This window comes from Rhinolophus sinicus, chromosome 5, assembly GCF_057876585.1.
Source record: "Rhinolophus sinicus isolate RSI-liver-muscle chromosome 5, RSI-T2T, whole genome shotgun sequence".
In the NCBI taxonomy this organism is placed as follows: Eukaryota; Metazoa; Chordata; class Mammalia; order Chiroptera; family Rhinolophidae; genus Rhinolophus; species Rhinolophus sinicus.
The window spans coordinates 97,729,885-97,753,554 of record NC_142505.1 but is presented as its reverse complement, the minus strand read 5'-3'; the positions used below and the strand labels follow the sequence as shown (position 1 = coordinate 97,753,554).

Sequence of the window (23,670 nt, the reverse complement as noted above, 5' to 3'; positions counted from 1 at the left end):
CCCTAGAGCAATCAGTAGGAATGTGGATAAAGGGAAATACCGTGAACCCCCTCCCCCATCTCTCTTACTATCTGCCTTTGTCTACTTTTTATCATTTTATATCACTTTGGGGGAAAATGCTAGAGGTCTCTATAATAACTTATGTAGGAAAGCAACAAATATTTTCTATCATGAGATAAAACCACCACATCTTGAATTCATTTTTCAGCTTGTCTCTCAGAAGAAGAGCATGGGGTAAAGGACAAATAAATAGTTTTCGCTAGCAAAACTGGAGGAAGAATGTTTGCACAATCACCAATGCCACTGAGGCAGGCAGACCTAGAAAAAAAAAATCAGTTCCTTGGCTTTTAGATAGTAATCTTGAATTTTGTTTGCTTAGCGACCACCCAATCTTGTTGCTGCATTGAAGATCTAATTTCTTATTTCTTTTTGGTAAATTTGGTGAAGATTCCCCGTTGACTGGAATTCAAAGCACATGAGAAAGTTAGTGTCACACGAGCTATGTTCAGCGATGTCGAAAGTTATTTGTAAGAGGCAGTTCATCACCGTGAGTTCTCTAGCATTTGGAGCACAGTAGATTGCCAGTGCTGAGATGATGGCTCTCTGAAACGAATATTTATTCTCTCCAGCTGCACAGGGGACTTCGAAAAATAGGACTGCATCCGAGGAAAAAGTATATGTTTTTTTTCAGAGTGGCATAAGGAAAGCCACCAAGTTGATATATAAATGTATGCATTACACAGCTGACTTAACATGCCACAAACTAATGCACTTAAAATTGAGCCACCGTCCTGCTGGCGTAACTGGTGGTGTGCTCAGGCTGAGATATTACGTGCCTGTGTGAGCCAGGCTGCAGCATATCCTAGATGAATCAGAATCTCTTAGCGTGATGTGTCTAAGGAAATTAAAATGCAATCTATCGTTGTTGACAAAGTGCCTCCATGTGTGCACTTTCCAGGAATTTAGATTCAGTGGGCAATATATTTAGTTCTGGACTTCATTCACTTGTGGTGGATGAAATGTACAGACCTAACTCCGAGAACACTGAGGGCCAGGATGGTGGCTTATTAATTTTATGATGACTCTTTCCAAGTAGGTGGTCTGGCACAGGGTGGTCATTTCATAAATATGTTCGCATTTGTAGCTAAAGAGGAAAACTTTCCCCTTCCCTGTTCAATGCAAATCCTACCTTATTTTAAAACTTTAGTGTGGGCCCATTTTTCTTTTATTACTCTAACCCTAAGTAGGTGTTCTATATATTAGGCATGGTTTACTTAAATGGCCAGTGACTGAGACAAAACACAAACAGTCCTAAGTAAAGAGGGAATATATTATTTCAGTAATTACAGTGACCAGGGATTGTACTGGTTTTAGGCATGCCTGGGTCTGGGTGCTCACGGTATCATCAGGAATCGGCCTTTCTCCATTTCTTGGCTGTACTTTTCCTTTATTCCAGGCAAGTGCTTTCCAAATGGTGACGTGACCTCCAAAGTTCCAGGCCACAAAGGAAAATAGCTTGTTTTTCTAAATTTCTACAACAGAAGTCATGGGATTGAGTGTCACTGATTTAGATGGAGTCACATGACCATCTCTAAACCAGGAGGATGAAACAGTCTAGCCAGGTGTATCTCACATGAACATCTCAAGAGTGGGAGGTCAATACCATCTGAATGGCATGGACACAGTGTGGGAAAGACAGGTTTAGGTTACTAGAACCAGAAATCGAAAAAATGGAATTGGGGCGGGCAGAAGCCAGAAATGGCAACCTTTCTTCTAAATGGTAGCATTGTGCATTTATCTCTGAATCTTCACATGTAAAGGCCTTGGAAACAGTCCTGAGTTTGTATCCTTCTCTGTCACTTGTTATAACTGTGGTCCTTGAATAAGTGACTAAATTCTCAATTTCCTAATTTTGAAAACAATGAGGATATCATCATACTTTGAAGCTACTGTGAAGATTATAAGCAATTTATGTCAAACATAAAAGAGTGTGTTTTGCACACATTAGGCCCTTGATGCTGGGCAGTGGTGACAGTAGGAGTGGCAGTAGTTATTCCTCAGCCCACTGGAGTCACCGTGAGCTATTTATTTGAAGTCTTCATCTGACACTTCTCTGACAAGTTTGTTTGTTTGCTTGTTTGCTTTGTGTTGTTTTGTCCCAATTTTTATACTATACTCCTGCATGACAGGGTATTCCTTTTATTTTTATAGCAGACGTCTGCATTTTGATACCTATGATTTTCAGATAATTATGTCTCTGTTAAGTCAGATTTTGCTGCTTAAACTTCTTGTTTTTAGCCCAGGGTTATATACACATGCTCTCTTTTCCCTCCAGGTAATAATGGCTTTGTTGTTAAATGAGCACGTGAGCCAGCATGAACATGGCTCCCTTTTCTTCAGATATCTTCCAACTATCTCTCAACCGTTCCTCAGGTTGCACAGTTTTGGGCTATAGTGTCCTTTTGTTGGTACATTCAGAAGTGCTTTATCCATCTATCCATGTGCTCAACAAATATTTTTCAATTACTACTCTGTGGTAGTGATTGGTGGCACTAAGGATACACTACTAAGTACAGTGCCCGGAATGGGATTCCGTGCGGGTAGAAGTTGGGGTTTGCAGTGGAGGTGAAGAATCAGTCATTAGAAGAGGCTTCATACAGGAAGCGAGCGGTGTGTACTTTAAGACTTAAAGAGTAAATAGGAGTTGCTCGAATGAAGAGGAGACGGCTAGGAGGAGGGAAAGGGAAGAGTAATACAGCAGAAGAAACAGCTTGAGCAAAGGTCTAGCTGTTGGGTAACCAAGGAAATCAAGGAAATTAAGTAAGTTCAGTGCTCTGAAGAATAACCTCTGAGCTTGGACATTTCTGGAGATGAGGCTAGAAAAATATGTAGATCCTTACGTGCCACGCTAAGAAGTTTGAACTCTATACTGAGGACTGTAGATCACTATTGAAAGAATTAAACAGGGTAATGGCATGATCAGAATTGCATGTTGAGAAGCTGCCTCTGGCAAAATGTGGAAAATATGTTAGTGGGAACAAGCACGGAGGTAGAGACACAGTACTGGTGAGACCCAATGGCGGCCTAAATGCAGTTGGGAGCTGTGACACGGGGATGAGGGAAAGCGTTTTTCAAGCTGCACTTACACAAAGTAAATTCTTTGCTATGAAATGTGGATGTTCTTTCCGATCCTTAGTTTTACACATAGCCTAACATTTCTAGAAAACGAACAATTAGAAAAATGAGCATCAATTTGGGTTCCCTTTGGGTGGAAATGATGTGGGAGAAGGGATTCATGCACCAGGAGCTGGTTCCTTCGGAAGCCCTTCTCTCCAGGTGATTCCTTTGTTCTCCATGACGGCCTCATCTCTGCGTCTCCACTGAACTGGAAAGGCGGGCCGTTACTCAGGGGAGAAGTGTCCAGTCACAATCAGCCGCATGGCAGGTGATCTCGGACATGTCAGAGAAGGAGGATTTCCTAAGAGTTCCGGAAAGAGAAGACATGAACATAAGTTGATGACTTCTTTTTAATTACAGAATAATTAACATACAATATTATACTAGTTTGGGGTATACAATGTAGTGCTTTGTCATTTATATAACTTATGAAGTGCTCACCCTGACAAATCTAGTACCCATCTGACACCATACATAGTTACGACAATATCATTGGCTATATTCCCTATGCTGCACCTTATATCCCATGATTATATAATATATGACTTCTTTTAAACTCAAGAGAGGATGGTAAGTACAGGTGATGTCTTCGGGAAGTAAATATATATTAGTCTCTAGACATATTTTGAGTCGATGTTTTAAATCCAGAAACAATAATGGTTGTAAAGACAGCATCCATGTAAAACATTGTAAATTGAATCAAATAAGATGGGCATAGTGGTGACCAAGTGGGCATGGAGGAGGCGTAAATGAAATGAAGCTATGTTTTTGTGAAATCATTCCTTTTGTCTTTGAGACGTAGTTTAGGACAAATTTCTCAAACCATACGTCAGTTAGATTTTTAAAGATGGCATCTGTTTTTGTATACCGATGAGTGAAAGTCATAAGGAAGTATGTTTCTTGTAATTGCCATAATCCAACAGTGCGATGCCAGCCTTGCCAGGTAGAGATTTCAGTTATTGGACATATCCAAGCAGAATTTGGGTTACCATCTGTCAGGGACTTGGGAGCAAGGATTCTTTTGTTCAAGAGTAACTTTGGAATAAGAAAATAAAATCATAAAAACCCCAACACTTTTAACACCTTACTGTATTTTCATCCAGGTTTTTTTTTTTTTTTTTTTTAGTCTAAATCAAGTGTGTGTGTGTGTGTGTGTGTGTGTGTGTGTGTTTGAGATGAAGTTTTATGCTACATTCTAAACTACCAAACGTTTCTACCTTTCTATTTCAACGTGTTTGCTCCTATAACATACCGTATGAATTTTCCCACAAGTTTGCCTTAATAGTGGGCTTTTCTGAAGCAGATTTTTGACTCTAGAATTACAGCATGCATTTGAGAAGTATTCACCTTGAATCTGTTTTAACCCCCATCAATCCCTTTTTTAAATAATACCGATTCAATGAAAAGATGAAGACAATAGTCTTGTAGAATATTTGACTGACTGTTTTGTTTTTTTGTTTTTGATTTCTTGATTGTATCTTAACTTTTCTTTTTTTTAATACTTGAATTGTTCCATCCTTTCTTTCAGAATTATTTTTGAGACAGAACCATGTGTTAGGGCCTCTGTTCATCCCTGGGAATACAGCAGTAAGCACGGTAGAGAATCCTTGTCTTGGTATAGCATGCAGGCTAAGAAAGGAATAAAAAATCAAGAGATCCTCCCTAAATAACACAGCAGCATCACATGCACATGGGAAAGACTGGGAGTGACGTATCCTGCAATGTGTGATCATTTCTCAGTGTGTTTTCAGAACTCCAATTCTATTGGATCCTATTCATTACATGGTCAATGAGTTTGAGAAATTCTGGACTAAACAAAGTTAATAACTTTTTACTATAGGGCTTCTCAGAGCTATTAATAAACTAATGTACCTGGTAAATCTCTAAGAAAAACATAGATGTATGTAATATTTTCCTAGCACATTTGATCATGGTGCAATTTTCTTGAGAAACATTTTAGTGGAGCTGTTGTTGTCTGGAGCACATTTTGGCTAGGCTGATAATATATGTGAAAATTCCTAGCACACGCAAGTAGGGAATACTCTATCAAAATCTAGAAATTCTGAAGACAAACAGAATAGTTGCTGTCTGCTTTTCAGAACCCTTCAAAAGTGGCTATTAAACATGGAACAAAATACCCAACTCAAAATAAATAATCTCAAATTTTTATGTTAGATGAGGCAGATTTCATCAATGGACTTGTATGCCAAAGGGGTATCTTTGAATATTCCTCCCGCACAGGGCTCTAAATAGGTGTTTTAAAGGAAGTGACATGATCATGATCATGCCTCTGGGGTACCACCTTTTTAAGACTGGGATTGTGGGTTCAGCACTACATGGGAGAAAGTTACTTGCTCTAGATAGGTTTGGCCATGGCCCAAAGATCAACTAATATAGAGAAAATCAGCTTCAGAATTACCGTGTTTCCCTGTAATGCTGGGTCTTATATTAATTTTTGCTCTGAAAGACGCATTAGGGCTTATGTTCAGAGGATGTCATCCCGAAAATTCATGCTAGGGCTTATTTTCCAGTTAGGTCTTATTTTCAGGGAAACATGGTAACGTACATTAAAGACACTCCTTTCTGCCATGAAACTGCCTCTGAGACACTTGAGAAAATAAAGTGAGAAGGAATGAGGTTGGACTTTGAAAACTGTCACGGTAACCATCTTGCTTCTAAGCTATCTGTCTCTCCATCAGAAACCAACTCTCCTATAGGGAACCAAAAGGTGACAGGCCAGACTTTACTGGATAGATGTAGCAGAGTAGTTTGGGCAGGTCTCCTTTAGCAGCATATGGTTTTATTTTCTAAATCTCTGAAACCAAGGCACAAACACATTGTGAAGGACATCTTTCCTATGCCACCTTCCCACCCACATCCTTGAAATGTGTTTTAATGTTGAATGAGAGGGTTTGAAAGCAGCAAAGCTTTCCATTCATGATGAACCTGTGAATGGGGAGGGAGCCTGGGATGGCAGGACCCACACTATGTGGTCTGCCTCCGCCCAGCCTGTACGTGGCTGAATAGTCATGGAAAGAATTACAGGTTTCCAAGTTTCACTTTCCTCTTTTGTAAATTTTAAATTTAGAGGGCTGGACTCCAAACTAAGATCCCCCAACTCTAAGAATTGGATGATTTAGGGTTTCAGGACCTTTGGCTGCCTTCTGGGACATTTTATCCTAGAGCCTGGGAAAGACAAATGGCTGAGTCATTCTAGTTTCAGACTGAATTTGGTATTAAGTATAGAAAGCACATGGAGAACTCTGCCTTCAGAGTGCATGGAGTCAAAATGCACGTAAACTTTTTCTAAGACTTACTATGTTTTGTATTTTTTTATTAAAGTTCTTATAATGAATTAAAGCTAATCATGGCGAATACCAGATTTGGGGATGGAATGATCTCTCTCTCTCTCTCTCTCTCTCTCTCTCTCTCTCTCTCTCTCCACACACACACACACACACACACACACACACACACACACACATACTGTGGTCTGCATGTGATACATTGTGCTGGCTTGCATTTGATGGCCTCAAAAATAATTAGGAGAGAGTGGGTGTGGGTGTGTCGGGGTGGGTGGGGGAGAGGATGAGGACAATCGTCCCAGGCTTGGCTTTATAAAAAATACAAAAATTTGAAGTTGTGTGTGTAGGCATGTGTATGCTCACATAGGATAACATCTTCAATTTTTATTACTGAGAACACTTCATTGAAAGAAATTACCTAAAGGAATGGTCCAATGTGTTCATGGTTACTCTGAATAGTGATATTTTGAGCTATTTAAATTTTTTTCATCATATCTTTGCATAGTGTTCAAATTGTCTATCATCAGTTTTATGAAAAACCAATCAGCACAATTTTTAGAGGCTACTGAGAGGCATGCCTATCCATCATGGAGGGCCCGGACTGGAGTGGGTGTGAGGGCGCCCGATTCAAGAACGATTATCAAGTGCTGACTCTGCACTTGTAGAAGTCAGCTATGTGGTGGGTGGTCATACACAGAAAGGGGATGCCACTTCAACCCCAGAAATCCTAGCCTGTGGTACATTCAGTGGATATTGAGAATATCTGATGAAGACAGCAGCAGTGGTAAAGCCCTGTGCCCAATGCCCCTTTTATCTCAACATTTTTTAAAAACTCTGCTTTGCCTCCAAAGTGATCATGTGCATTTCTCTTTATCTCAGCACATCAGGTATTCTCTTGGATGCATTGACTAAGCATATTCTCTTTGCTGCAGCCCAAGTCTTCAACTTGACCTTCTTCTCCGCTTCTACAAGCTTGTCAAAAGTATGAAAGCGGTGATACGTATTTATTTTAAAATGTTCTTTCTTTTTAATACTGTCACATCTCATCAGAGGCTGCTGCTTCACAGAGAATAAGCCTATCCCATGCTGAGCAGAACAAAAATACGTATCTAAAATATCAGAAAGGATCTACATAGCACTTCCTGTCTCTCTGTCAGTCTCCTTATACTTTTCTTATAAAATCACTGCTTAGAATTAACAGAAAAAACAAGATAGTCAAATAGAGAGGATAGTCTCTACCCACTGTAAGTATACAAAATAAGGTACAACAGATTTATTTTAAAGCACATATGCTCTGATGTGGTATGCTTTGTAATCCGCCATGACAAATGCTCATATAAATCACATGGGATTTGCCTGTTCTCTTCTCTCCAATATCTCTCCCAAAGTTATTCATTTGTAGCCAGCAGATTAATGAACCATTGTAGGAAACTCTACAGGGGATCCAAAAACACAAAAATCATCTTCAAAATAATTCATTTTGGTGTACTTAAGAATACTGTGCACCACTGGCCAGTGTACTATAGGCAGAAAATGGTTTTTTAAAACTTAACAGCACAAATTTCAAAGATCACAAATTTCAAGACCACCACCAGATGAATCAGACCCAGTGAGAGTAGCAATCTGCATCAGGGATCACTCAATGAATTTATTTGGTTTGGAAATAGAATGGTGATATGTATATAACCTCTGTTAGTCAATGTGAGTTTTTAAAAATAACTTAATGGCATCATGTCAGTGAGCCATAAATGCAATGCCATTTTCCTTGAAGGGCATATATATATATATATATACACACACACACACACACACACACACATATATACACACACACATATATATAGATAGATAGATATAGATATCTATAAATAGATATATATCTATATCTAGATATATAGATATAAATATAGATATACACATATATAGATATGTATCCTTGATATATATGTCCTCAAGGAGATATACCGTGCTTCCCCGAAAATAAGACCTAGCAGGACAATCAGCTCTAATGCATCTTTTGCAGCAAAAATTAATATAAGACCTGGTCTTATTTTACTATAATATAAGGTCAGGTCTTATCTAACATAATATAAGAGTAGTCTTATATTAATATTAATTTTTGCTCCAAAAGACACATTAGAGTTGATTGTCTGGCTAGGTCTTATTTTGGGGAAACGTGGTATATATATAGTTAATTTTTCCTGATCAACTTAACCAAACCTGTGCTCTTAGAAGGAAAGGTATTTGTTTTGTTTTGTTTTTTAATATTTATGAAAATGTTCTCCCTTTATATACACTTTTCCTCAGTTTGAATCATGGCACAGTGTCCAACTTCTGGTATTTTGTAATTAGTAGGTTATTTAAATGGCCATCGTAATATTGTTTAGAAAAACCTGCTGAGTTTTTTTCTAGGATGGTTGTACTCAAAAGGAATACAATCTACATAGCTTTGATATTGTTGCTTTATCAAGGCAAAAAGTGTCACAGAGAATATTGGAAATCCCTTAGCGTTAGACTATAATCTGAGTTTCCCTCAAACTCTGAACACAGACTTTCAGAGCCATTTAAAAAATAGAATGATAAAACAATTAACTTTTTATTTTTCAAAATTATGTTGTATAGGTGTATGCTAATTATTTAGAACCTAAAATAATTAATTGGATGCAATAAACTTAATAAGTTTGCTCTTATACCAGCTAACATATATCTAGGTTGGACCATATAAAAGTGCCAAAATTCAAACAGTTTTGCTCACAAAAAAAAACGTATTCTTGCAGTTCAATCTAAGTGTTTGAATAATCATTGCCACCATTTTACTAAAAAATCTTCCTGAAATGGTGTGAATTTAAGCCAAGCATGCTTTTTTTTTTTTTTTTGCTAGAAGTAATTTTCCATTTGAATTACTTCTGCAATGAGTACATTGCTACAGATAGTACCCTGTAGTCCCTTTAGTTACTTCGAGCTTCTCAGTCACAAGGCATACACTCCGTCACAACCAGAGATGTTTCAGTCATTCAGCAGGATCAAAGTGAGTTGATGCAATCACATTTTGCAAAAAATTGGGTCTTGTATGTGTATCCAGGAATCCATGCCTGTATGCACAATTTCAGTATTCAAATCCCAGAGAATTCTCAGGGATCAACATTCACCTTTTTTCCCCTCCAATAATTGATTTTATGTATGCCCCAAATTGTTCTAGTTGTTGTTGTTTTTGTTGCTGCTGCTGTGTATGGCTGTGTAGGTAGGTAGGTAGGTAGGTAGGTAGGTAGGTAGGTAGGTAGGTAGGTAGATCGATCTATCGATCGATCGATAGATAGATAGATAGATGTCCCCCCCCCCCTCACTTTTTGGAGGCGGGTAGAAGAGAATAGAAGCAATGTTTGGAAATGATCAGTCAAAATCAAAACTGGCAGTGAGGTGAGTATTCCAAAGTACCAAGAACACGGGCTCCATGGTCAGAGAGCCCCCTAGCCAAATCATAAGTTAGAAAATTATGGGCTGAGTGACATCGGAAAAGTCACTCACTTCTCTGTGTTTCAGAGATGACACCCGGAAAATGGAAATGATGAGAATAATGGTAACAGCAACATTTGTAGAACACTTCGTCTGAGTCAGGCATTCTACTAGTCACTTTCCGTAGGTGAATTAATTTACTAATAGGAGCTATTATTTTGTTTTACGGAGCATGACATCTCAGGGAGGTTGGTGGGATGCCCAAGATCTCACAGCAGCTAATACATTGTAAATCCAGTACATAACTTATAGGGCTGTTGTGAAGAATAATGAGACAGTGCATGTAAAAAGTGATCGCCTCGGGTCCATGTGAGGTAGTAAAATAGGGGACAGACTAATTAGATAAAAAAAATTACCCGAAAACAATTTAACATAAACTTACAGAGTAATAAGGCACAAAATGGTTGGGAACAAATCATACATACAAAGTATATTTTTAATGTTGATGATTTCAGGGTGAATTGAGCCCCTGCTTTATTAAGATAAGGGACAGAGATAACCAGTTATACCAGCTTGATTTTTTTTTTAGCCATCCATAGAATTAGTCCTATTATCACTGAGAAGTTAAGTCAGTAATGAAATCCAAAATGAACTAAGCAAAATAGTGGAAAAACTCATTGCTTTGACCATGTACATTTTAGTTTCACATACAAGAAAATAATCACTTTTGAACTTGGATTTCCCTCATAGGTGATCTTAGGTGCAGCTCTCGTGTCCTGGATGTGTCTGTAGCGATTAGTCAGAGCTGCTACCATGTGTGTCTTCCAAAATGCTGCAATTGAACATCTGGTATGATGGCTTTTATTAAGGGGAGGCTGAATCTTTACCCTACTGCATTCTAGCTTAGGAAGTTGAGAATGTGGAAATATGACCATGACATGCAATTGAAGCAGCAATTTGTGGACTCGATGTGGAAGACAGGGAACATTTTAAAGAGCTAGGAATGTGGAAAGGGTTTTGTGGGAATATTTGCATTTCTCTCTGAGTTCTTTTTGCTTTGGACAGATAAACCGTATCCTTGAGAAATCCTCATGCACAGCCCTGGGGACTTTGCTAGTAGAATTAGAGAAGTTATGAACAATGGAAAGAACACCAGTAGCTCTGAGAGTGTCTGAAACATGTGGAAAAGGGATAGAATGAAAAGTCACTTTAGAAAGCCAGTGGGTGGGGAGAGCAAATTTATCGATAATTCAAGAATAATGATTAGTAAAGGGGATCTCCTTTTGGTGTTTAGGAGGAAAAATTGGGATAGATTTTTACTTTTCAACAATGACTTAAATGTAAACTTTTCTGGAAAAGAAAAAAATGGTTGACCACTTAAAGCTCTTACTTCTTGTATGTTTCTAGATAAAACACCTTGATCAGTACACAGGAGATGTGTGCTATGTTAACGATAAACTGAAAGGCCGAGGGTTTCTCATTTATTTGTGACTATATTTCTTTTTCCTTCATGCTGAGCTCTAAAATATGTAGAAAGTAAAGGCATATTTGTAATGTTACAAGCTAATTGTATAATTTAACTCAACAAGGAAATATTTGTTTAGTAGTTACAGAAATCATTTTTATAAAACCAAAAGTATAGAGAGATTAACAAATGAACTGAAAATCACTTGTCATCTCATCACATAGAGATACCACTGTGGATATTTATATTTTAGACATGTTTTTCCATTGTATAGATACATATTTCCAAAATGGGATATTGTGCAGTATTCTTTTTTAAAAGATTATATATAACAATATAAAATATTAATAATGTGTTGAGAACATCTATTCATATCAATACATATTTTTAATGATATTTTAATTCTTGCATATGTTCTATTATATATTTGTACTATGTTTTATTTACTCAACTTCATGCTGATGGTCTTTACTTGGATTGCATTTTAGTTATTAATTTTCCGTAATGACTAATGATGCTGTTCATCATTTTATGGGCTTACTTTTATGGGCCATTTGCATATCTTCATTGGTTTAGTGTCTGTTCATACGGTTTGCCTATTTTTTATGGAGTTATTTGTTGAGTTTTGAAAGTTCTTTTTTTTTTCATGTTATATCATTTATTGAGTTCACTTATAAAAATTAATTTCAAGAAATCATTTGTCTCTGGATACCTGGCACATAATGTTCACAATATTGCTACTGAGCCCAAAAGAAACTATCCAAAAGAATTTTAAAAGTTATTTGTGTAAAGCAAAAAAGAAATAGTTCTTTGATTTATTATTTATTCATTAAAAATATTCAGGGCATCAATTTTATTTCTTTTCTCATTTTTTAAATTTATTGGGATCTTGAGATTATTATGCTAACTGAACTAAGTCACATAGAAAAAGTCAAGAACCATATGATTTCACTGATTTGTGGGATGTAAAACCAAAAACAACAAAGGAACAGACAAACAAATAAAGAAACCAAAACTCATAGACACAGACAACAGTTTAGTGGTTACCAGAGGGTAAGAGGGGAGAGAGGGTGGTAGATGAGAGTAAGTGGGATCGAATATATGGTGATGGAAGGAGAACTGACTCTGGGTGGTGAACACACAATGTGATATACAGATGATGTATTATAGAGATGTACACTTGAAACCTATGTAACTTTACTAACCGTTGTCACCCCAATAAACTTTAAAAAAATTTATCGGGGTGACAGTGGTTAGTAAAATTACATAGGTTTCATCCCAGTCTGTGGTTTGTCTTTTCAGTCTCGCGTTAGTGTCTTTCATGGAACAAATGTTTTAAATTTTGTTGAAGCCCAAATTTTCAATATTTTGTTTTATTACTTTTGCTTTTGGGGTTGTACCTAAGAAATTTTTACCTCACCCAAGGTCACGGAGGATTCCCTTTATGTTTTCTTCTCACAGTTTTATAGTTTTACATTTTACATCTAAATATGCAACACATTTTCAGTTAATTTTTATATAAGGTGTAAATACATGTTGAGGTTCTCATTCATTCATTCATTCATTCATTCATTCATTCATTCATTCATGTGTGGCTTTTCCAGTTAATCCAGACTATTTGTTGAAAAGATTATACTTTCTCCAGTCTATTGCTTTTGTACCTTTGTCAGAAATCATTGAACATATTTGTGTGTGTTTATTATTAGATTCTTCTATTTTATTGATCTCTATTTCTGTCAATACAGCACTACCATCGTGTCTTAGTGTAGCTTAATGGTATGTCTTGAAATCAGGTAGTGAGTCCTCCAACTTTGTTCTTCCCTTTTAAAATTGTTTTGATATTCTTGTTCCTTTGCTTTTCATGTAGATTTTAGAATCAGCTTATGCTTAACTATAAAAATTCCCGCTTGGATATTGATTGGGATGGAATTTTATTTACAGACCAATTTGGGGAGAATTCACATCTTAACAATACTCACTTTTTAAGCCAGAACATGGTATATCTCCCCATTGGTTTATGGTTTTAACTGTGTGTGTGTGTGTGTGTGTGTGTGCGTGTGTTTGTGTGTGTGTGTGTGTGCATGCGTGTGTGTGTGTGTGTGTGTGTGTGTTTAAGGATATATATGAGAGAGAAAAAATAAAACACTCACAATTGGAATGGTCTTTCTTCATCTTTCTATTTCCTCCCCATTTGCTTACTGTGTTTTACTTTGTATATTCCTTAAGTGTTTTTTTTGTTTGTTTGTTTTGTTTTGTTTTGTTAATTCTTTCCTGGATGTTAAGCTGTAATTTGTAAGAGAGATGGGCTTACTCCATATTGTTTGGCATTGAAAGTCCATTGGTTTTAGTTGTGATCATCAAAATCCTTCTTGCTTGATTATGCCATGGGCTGTGGAGCAGAGGTGATTTCTTTGTGATTTTTTTTTTCCAGTTTGAATAAACCAGTGAGAGACCGATTCCCTAAGGTGGGGTCATTAAATGTGAAGGATATGCTTTCTGTATGAAAGTCCAAAGGGTTTATCTTGGGTGGATGGAGGCCTAGGAAAGAGGGTGGAACACTCAACTGCTCGTTTTAAACCCAGTAACATTTCTTTAGATTCAGGAGTTTCTTCCATTCTTGACAGTTTCATAATGTGTCACTTAAAAATAAATGAAATGAAAATTGATGTGACAGCTAGCAGAATCACCAGGGTCTGTCTGGGAGCATTTCTTAGCAGGCATTTCTGTGCTGACAAATAACGGAGTTAGCATATGACATAGGATCTCTCAGTATTACCACTTATGTAGCCCAAAAGAGAATACAATTTCCTGTGTCCAAACACATCTCCACTAACTCCAGCACCATCCGGACTGTATTCTCTCCCCTAAATCTTTAGAAGGCTTATTATCAAAGAACCTTAAGTTGCTATATCTTCTAGTAGCGATAATACATTTTTCACATGATCTCTAAGAAGTGGAAATCACTAAATGTGTTCTCTCAAGCACAGTATAAATTGCTTGTTTTATTTATGTCCTAATTTTTAGGCCATTTGTAACATAGACACATGCAAAAATGCATCTGGTCCTCTTTCAGTTCTAGTTATATAATTCGTAAGTCTGAAAGGTTCCTTTTACTGTAAGTCTAAATGCCCTTCTGGAGATGCTCAGACTGATCCTTTACTAAAGCAGTGTTCCTCCGCAGTCCAGAGCACTGGCTAAAGTGACTCACTAAAGTAAATTTTACCTACAAATATTTCATATACAGTAACTTGAGGATATGCATATCTTTTGTTAGAATACAAGTGTGATTCTACATCGTTCATTCAGAAGTTAGTGTAGGGCTGATCAAAATTTGTATATTTATGAAACCAGGGGGTGGGAAATATATATATATATACATATATATATTGCAGCTGAGGGATTATACTTTCCCTATGAAAACCGTTCAGTGTTTTCTTATCAGATATCTTACAAGTCATATTTTCAAATCACATAAGTAAATTAGGATATATAAATCTCATCAAGGGTTAGAAAAACTCAGGGACTTCATAGAGATTGAAATGTGTGTTTTATCCACAAACGTGCAGATATGTGCAGAAATCCAACAGGCACACCTTATTGGACATTCATTCTCTATTTGTGCCCTCCAGCTGCACTAGACTCTCAGGTTGCAGAGATGACTAATACATGATTCTGTTGTGTTTTGGTTTTCTTTTAAGCCCTGAAGTAGGGCATTGTGAATTTATTTTAAAATAGAATGGTAATTATCCTTTCAAATGAATATTTGGCCCTTCATTTAGTCATCCAAAGAAGGTTGAGAGAGCAGTTACATTGGACCCAAAGGCCTCTAATGGACAAAACATGTCACAATATATATGTAAATTATTCATAATATACAGCTTTTTGTAGTTTACAAATTTCATTTGAGTTATACATTTAATAGCCATAATAATCTGGTTATATCAGATATGCATTAAAAGCCCCATTTATAGTTAGTGGAACTTAAAGGAAAAGAAATTGTATAAATTTATACCCTGGACCCCACAGAGAAATGTGGGCACTGAGACTCCAGGGTCAGTGCTTCCGTTATAACGACTCACTGTTCCTCAAAGCAAAGAACCTCACCTGCTGATTCATAAGCCTGGGATTAAAATTCTCACGAAATACCAGTTGAGATAATATTGTTTAGGTAGCTGGGAAGCTGCCTAAGTTTCCGTGTAAATGTTGCCTCTTCTGGGAAACCCACCTTGATTAGACCAGTTAGGATTCTCATTGATGAACTCTTACAATTATCATTATAATAAATAAACTGCTTTTCACAATTGTACTTATGGCCCACCTAAAACAATCTTGAGCACCCCTCTTTGGGAAAGACAAACGAATTATAAAGTAATTATGGTTACCACTTTCTTCCTGGGTAATAGATAATAAATTTCATGAGGAAATGCTCTCTTCACTTCTGTGTGTACAGTTCCTACCATGGTGCCTGGCACATAGTAGGTGCTCAGTAAGAATGGGTTTAGAAATGAATCTTTATCTACATGCGCATAGTATATGTTTATAGTATATGGTTGTAGATTTTCTTTGCTTGTGAATACTGCAGTGTTTGCCTATCTACCAAGTCTGTTTGGGTACAAAATAACCTTTTTTTCTCCTCACTTTCACAGGATTATACCTTGACAATGTATTTCCAACAAGCCTGGAGAGATAAGCGGCTGTCCTATAATGTAATACCTTTAAACCTAACTCTGGACAATAGAGTAGCCGACCAGCTCTGGGTGCCCGATACCTACTTCCTGAACGATAAGAAGTCATTTGTGCATGGGGTGACCGTCAAAAACCGCATGATCCGCCTGCATCCAGATGGGACTGTCCTTTATGGCCTCAGGTCTGTAGCATCATTTCAAAACTGAACTTTATTCCTGAACAAAACCGTCACTGCTTTTTATTGCAGGGGCACATTTTGTGCCGTTTTCCCCACTCCTCCTTCAGGTCTGCTGATAAGCGGTTAAACCTCCTATCCAGGGAACATCTGACAGCTTAGAGGAGCATGCTTACAGAGGGACGTAGCCCCAGTTTAGCTAACTTTTCCTTAATCATCTTCCAACATCAGCTGCTGAACCAAAAGCTGCTTTCTTTCAGGAGCAGAGATAAACGATAACAAAATAGCTGAGACATAAGGTTTCCCTAAAATGGAAAAAAAACAAAACAAAACAAAACAATATTAAGAATGCCTAATACTTATTTGAATGTGGCAGATGCTCTTAATCTTCATGAATGAGGTCTGGTCCTCTGACAACAGGAAGGCTTTCTGTGCCCTCTCACCCTCCAAAGAGCAATCAGATGTGCAAATAAAGTCATGATCTCATATTTATTAATAATGAATTTATACTTTTAAGTGTACCTTCATGTCAGAAAAGCATTGTGATGCTCTGCTGTTTCAATGAGGAGACTGTTTCTTCTTGTAAAGTTTATTTTGTATTAGAAGCAATAGATGGTTTTCTCAAGGGAAAAAAATGAAGAAAAAAATATCTGACTCTGAAAACATTACAATATAAAGAATTCCTCTGCATTACAGGGGAAGAAACTCCAAATTCTGAAATGTTCAAGTGCCTCTGATCTATTCTGTTTTACATTAATATGTACTTTATCGTAATAGTATTATTCAGTGAACATTTGTTAGGGGTCACGCATTGAGCTAAATGCTTTTGTACATTAATATCGTTAATCCTTGCAACAGCCTCCTAAGTTAGAAACTGTTACGATCTTTATTTTCAAATGAAGAATCTGAGGCTGAAGCAACTTGCCTAAGAGGACTAGGAAAGTAAGCTTTGAAGATAGGATTTGAATGCTGTTCCAAGTTCAGAACCAGAGCTCTTAACCAATACAGTGGGATGACTCTCACTCCCGCATCTTTCTTATCTGGAATATCTCATTTGCATTATGTGCTGTATTCAGCATGCCTGACTGCTGCATTGCCCTAGATCCCTATAAGCCAGCTTAAAAGTTTGTTTATCATATTTGTATCGAAAATAGTATTTGACTGTCGAGGGAGGGAGGGAGGAGGGAAGCCATGAAGAACAGTAGGCCCCAGTCATCTATGGAAAATGCATCTTTAGGTCTCAGGTTCACACCTGTCCCAATTTACTAAGAGATGACTTATGCTACAAGGAATTCTGGGTACAGGTGAGATCCTTGTAAAAAACGTGCTAGTGGCAGCGTTCATCCGTCTGAATTGAAAAGCAAATTGTGAAGGCCTAGACATACAAAGTTGGGACAGGGAGAGCTTTAATATCAAGGCACCGACCCAGGAATCGGGTAGAACAAGGTCTCTGAGCTGAATGTCATGAATGAGGGAATGAATGAATGAGTTCAAGGTAAAAGCAAAACGCTTTCACTTCCCTCCTGTTGAGATTCACAAAGATTGGCTGGAGAAGATGGTGGGAGGGAGGAGGTCATTGAGAGGATCTGAGTAAGCTCCTTTGTAGAGTTTTGTACAGTGAAATGTTCAGGTATTAAAACAGAATAAAGATACAGAAAATAGTATGCAAAATATTAATGCTTGTTGAATTTCGTGGTGAATATGTAGGTGTTCTTTGTGTTATTCCTTCAACTTGTCTGTATGTTTGAAAATTTTCATGATAAAATTTGGAAAAGAAAAAATGTCGTATTTCAGAGCCCTAGGAATCTCTGAAAATATCCCTGAAGATTTAAGTCTGCAGCCAAGGAATATTTTTGATCTCTTGGAAGTAGAGAATCATCTATGCGTGACATCTGCTTTGACTAGCTGTGTGTGAAAACGAGGCCATCTCCTCTCAGAGGATGTACGGCTCAGTGGGTGGGATCCCTGACCACAGAAAACCAGAGTAGGCCATAACCCCGGGAGGAGCGTGATCACAGCTCTTCCGTTAAAACCGTGCTAAACTTGTGAAGCCGTCTTCCTGTAAAGGTGGGCTATGCCCATTGCTTCTCACTGTCTCCAGCAGGAGCTGTGAGTCTAGTAATGATGCTATATTGTGTTTGGATAGCAAGAATTTCAAGGATAGTGCCCAGCTACTCCCACAGGCTTACGTTAAGGTAAGTACAGTGACCTTGGAGAGTCCAGAAAATGAGACTTAGAAATGTGGAATGTATTTTAAACATTATTGTTTTATGGTAGGTTTTAAGTTTTCGTTCTGATTAGATTTTTGTTTCCCCGTCACCAAAACACTGGTTAGCAGCTTGCTCCCAGTTATCCCATTGCTTTTCAGGTTGACAATCATTTTAGACACTGGAAACAATTCTAACACTGTGCAGAGAGAGAAATGGACATCACTGGGCAATGAAACCAACCTTCTTAACAAAATAGACTGATAATGGAACTTGGGTTTTACTTTGGACTCTTGTCACTGATTTCTTGTTAAACCTTGAGATTCTTCTCCGGGTTTTAATTTCCTCCTATATAAACAAGAGCCTGAATTAGATAATACCAATATTTTTTTTACAGCCCAATCATTCTCTGAATTTATGATCCATGAATCTAAAATTTATCAGCTAACATCAGACTTGAAATTAAAATTATATATTTCAAGTAGCACAGTATATGGTGGGTAGTAAGTGTTCGATGTTATTTACTATTTAATAAATAAATGAATGCCGGGGATAGTTGATAAATAGAAGAATAGGACAGGAAAGGCTTTAAATATTATGTCAGTACTTTTATATTATAGAATTTTATCCCAGTTATCTTTTCATGATTCTGTGAAATAAGACACCAGGTGCCTTGTCTAGAATGAAAAGAGTGGGAGTGAACAGATGAAGAGAATGGGAAAGGTCTAGGCCAGGCATATTTAGAGTAAATAAGGGAACGACTAAAGCACACATGAAGGATGTTTAAACAGTGATGAGGACACAAACTTAGTGAACCAGTTAGCTACAGCGTTGCATTTGGCAGCATGAGATCAAAAGCAAGGAAATGAGAAGCCTGGCTTGAGACCCAAGTGGTCATGGCAGCTTTTAAAACTGTCCTGTAGCCCTAGCCCAGTGCCTCATTTGTAGCATGTGCTCAGTCGTTTTCATTTAAAATTAAGCCTTTCCTTTTATTCTCACCAAGTCTCATCACTCGTCTTTTTTCTCAGCTGATTTAAAGAGTTACCGAATACAGAAATAATTTTTAAAAGTGATGAATAGTGCTTTTTTACAAGCTTAAATTTATAGTTTGTGGCTAAAGAATAATGAAATTCTTGAATATGGATTGTCACCTTTCCCCTTGGCTGGTTGATAGCTCAATTATACCAATTTGATCATAAAATCAAATACCTCCTGTCTTTTATGATACTATTTAGAGATTTCTGTCAGGAGATATAGCTAAAGGTGGGGAAGAACATTTTCTTGGGAGGAACCCAGCCATAGAATTGTTGGCAGAGGACTTTTCAGTTGACTAAGCTGAAGAATCCCTAGCAATTTATAAAACAAGTATTTCAAACAGATCAACTGTATCTTATTTTAAAATAAAATTGACCCAGTCAAATCATTTCCAGAACACTTCAAAGCAAAATGACATTAAAATACAGGATTTTTGTCAGTGAAACCAGCCAAAGTACTAGCAGGTAAAAATCAGGTTTAATCTGATATTGACATGACATCATAAACAATGTTGCAGAGATACAATTCAGACTATTATTGACTTAAAAAAGGGGTGATATTTACTAGCTTTCAGAAAGCTAATGGATAATTATACTAGACAGAGAATCAGGAGATCTGCATTCTACTCTTAAAATTAATGGTTCTTATAATTTTCATTTAAATAAGTTCTGAATTTTATTCTAGATCTAAAAATCCCATCGTCCAGTGGTTTTTGTTAATATATGGCATAAAGACATATTTTTAGGATTTCCACCTCACTATGCACACAGCAACACTTAACATGGTATTTCAGTGCTTTAGCAATTGCATTTATCTCCTTGAAAAACATCTTATTAATTAGGAAAGCAAAAACAAAATCATTGCATTCAGGTATGCAAGAAAGCCTAAATTATCGACTAATGGCATCTTTTATGAACACTACAATTTACAATGGTATTAAAACTTAGAATCTGAGTCCACATTGGACTTCATATTACTTATGCCAAGTCAGTAACATTATATCATTAGCATTTTATTAATTATTTAAAACTCTTCAACAAACACAATTAAAACATTTTTTTATTATGAGGTGATATATATTTAATATTGAAAAAATAGATAATTCAGATAAATTATGAATTATCCTTAGTCCTATCACCCAGAATTAACCAGTAATTTCTACCTTGCTTTATACTTTTCCATATGTTTTTCTAGTTTAAAAAGCACACCTGCAGTTTTTCATAAAAACAGATTCACATTATAAATACTGTTTTGTGACCTTTTTTTTTGTCTTTAGCAGTAAATGCATCATAAACATGTTTGCCATGTCAATAAATCCCTTCTAACGTATTTCGGGTATAATTTTTCATTTAGTGTAGGATATGGTTTATGGTTTTGTGATAAAGTGTAATATGTGGTTTTTGCGATAAAATGCAGGACTACTATTTAAAATTTACTTAATATTTTAGTGACAAACGGGCAAAGCTGTTTGTAGCACAGTTTATACTTTTATAGTTGTGTTGTTGCAATTTATAGTCTCATTGGTTAAATAAATGGCTTGGGAGATGTGCTGATGTTGATTTTATTAGAGCAGTTCTCATGGAAGAAATGACTTTCTTACTCTTGGAATAGTAACTGGCCCATCTAAAAATAGTTGTTTGTCATATGGTGTGAGGGGGAAACCCCGGACTTCATATGTCTATGCACCTCCCATATGTAACATTAGATCAGAAACATGTCACTTTTGATTAAAGGTTCACATTCTTAAAGAAAAATTCAGCAGGAAGCAGAAGGCAATTCAACCACCTCCTGCTATGTATGTTCTGTCATTGGGAAAATGGCAAAGGATAATGTTAGCCTGTAATGAATTCAGACAGGCAGGGTTTATTCATTTTATCTTCTTCCTCAACTCCTAAAGCTTTACTACAGGATATTAGGCCAGTGAATAACTGAGTACCCATTCCACACTGAAATGTAGTCTATCAAACATTAATATACCAATTTTTAACTCAGATTTCCTAATTGGTTTAATTCATTTTCATAGAGATACTGAGTGTCTTTTGTCAGCCAGAACAGCAGAATATTAAGAATATCAGTCCTCCTGACCAGAGCATGAGACCCTGTTCTCTAGATTTTCTCAGTGCTCCCAAGCAAGAAAAATCACCTCGTGTATCTCTATCTTTGTGGGACAAGGTGCATATCATAAAGTTTTACAGAATGCATCCTCTTTAAAGTACTGTAAGAAACTTTTCAAAGAAATGTTTTGCCCATCGTTTTTCCCTAGAAGATAACATTATTTAGATTTAAATACATTTATTTAGAAGTAATTTCTGTCCATCTTTGAGTTCATCTTGTTTATAGAGGAGAAGGAGATTCAGAGGGAAATGACTGTCCCAAACATCACGCAATTGATGCCAAAGGACAGCACAGAATCCCAAACCCATAACTCCTCACCCAGGGATTGTTATCGTTGCTGCTGCTGCCAGAGTCATTTGTTTCCTCGGAGTTTGCATTGTCAGCAAATACGTCAAATCCAAATCAAAAACAGCAAAGTCAGAATTACTCCGTTCTCCAGACTTAGAAATGGAGGTGGTATGTATTTTGCATCCCTGGGAAATAATCCAGGACTCTTTCTGTTGCCACATTTTGCTTGATTTCTAGATAAAAACATTTAAAAAGGAAAAGAAACTCTACCTACCTTCTTGTTCTTAAATATTGCTGACTCATCACATTCCGGTAGTCAGTGGGTCTCTTTTACTGTCGGCTAGATGGATCCCTACTTGTCCTGATGTCCACTGATTTCAATCAAATGATAGCTGAGGTGGCAGCACTGAAACCCAAGGGTGAAAGAACTACTGCAGAAAGGATGAGTTGTCAGAGGCTCCAGGGGTTTCCAAGTGAGGAACAAACCAGCTGTACTCCCAGTCAAGATATGGATCTCACACCGTAGGCCCAAAGAATGAGTGCAGTGGTGTCTTTGAATTGGGCCTTGTCTGCAAAGGGAGGGAGCATTGGAACCACTGAGGACATGCCATGCATGGGCTCGTTAGTGTATCTACATACAGTATTGGCATACATAGCACATTCCAAGGGAGTACTTGAATATTCCCAATTTCATTAGGAGTGAGCCTTCTGGGTGACAAGAATACTGTCAGCATGGAAAGAAGCCAGGTCTTTAATTTATTTGGGTTTACTTCATTTTAAGCAAAGTATTTCCTAGTGGGCAATTAAAGTTGTTGCTGGTGTGTGTGTGTGTGTGTGTGTGTGTGTGGGTGTGTGTGTGTGTGTGTGTGTGTACGCATGCATGTGTATCCACTTAAGGGTATAAACATACATATGTCCGTTTATATGGACATATTTATGTACACTTTTTTTTTCTATTTGTCTCACATTAAGACTGAAGAACAACAGAAGTAACTTCTGTAAATCAAGCCTGGAAATAATGCAGTGTCCTCAGCATTAGTTTAAAGAGAAAGTTTTCTCTAATCGCATTTGGAATAACTTTTGTACCACCCTGATTTCATGAATTCAGTGAATTTTGTTGGCAGATTTCGCTGGCAACTTGCTTGGCAAAATGGCAAAATAGATAGTTAGACTAGATAGTCTTTGTAATGAGTTCACTCATGACAGAGTTTTAATTAGACAAATACCTGTTCAAAGCAAATATTAATTGACTTGTTTAATTGAGATAGTTATAGTAATAGTAGTAATATAATTTATTGAGTATTTTCTATATGTGAAGCCCTAAATTACCTACATTAAACAATCCTGTGAAGCAGGCTGCGATTAGCTCCATCTTATAACTGAGGAAACTTAAGTTTGGGGGAAATAAGTAACTTGCTAGGGAGTTTCAGCCTCGGAAGTACACCCAAAGCCCGTTATCTCAGTCACCTCCCCAGAGTCTGAGAAAGTGCAATCTCTGTCTAGGTAGATGGCTATAAAAGACTCTTAGAGAAAGTAGGTACTGAAAATGTTGCTGGAAGGAGAAGACTGTAGAGTCTAAAATTCCCCAGACTCCTGGAAGGAACCTCTAATGGTCATTCATCTCCCCTGTAGAGAGATTGGCATAGTTGTCATTCATAAATAAGTGAGGATGACTCTCAGTCGTAAGCAGGACCCACAGGAGGGACCTATGCACTGTTTGGGGCTAGCCTATACCTGTTTCAACACAAACAGCACACATAGTAT

At 37.1% G+C, this 23,670-nt stretch overlaps 1 protein-coding gene across 4 annotated transcripts in view; it reads left to right on the top strand.

Annotated features, from left to right (window-relative positions):
- GABRB2 (gamma-aminobutyric acid type A receptor subunit beta2) overlaps positions 1-23,670 on the top strand; it is a 206,469-nt gene that overhangs the window by 47,098 nt on the left and 135,701 nt on the right. For all 4 annotated transcript variants that reach the window (XM_019740757.3, XM_019740765.3, XM_074313868.2 and 1 more), the window contains one exon: positions 16,047-16,267. In XM_019740757.3, the coding sequence (XP_019596316.1) occupies positions 16,047-16,267 (221 nt within the window). The remainder of the gene's footprint in view (positions 1-16,046; positions 16,268-23,670) is intronic.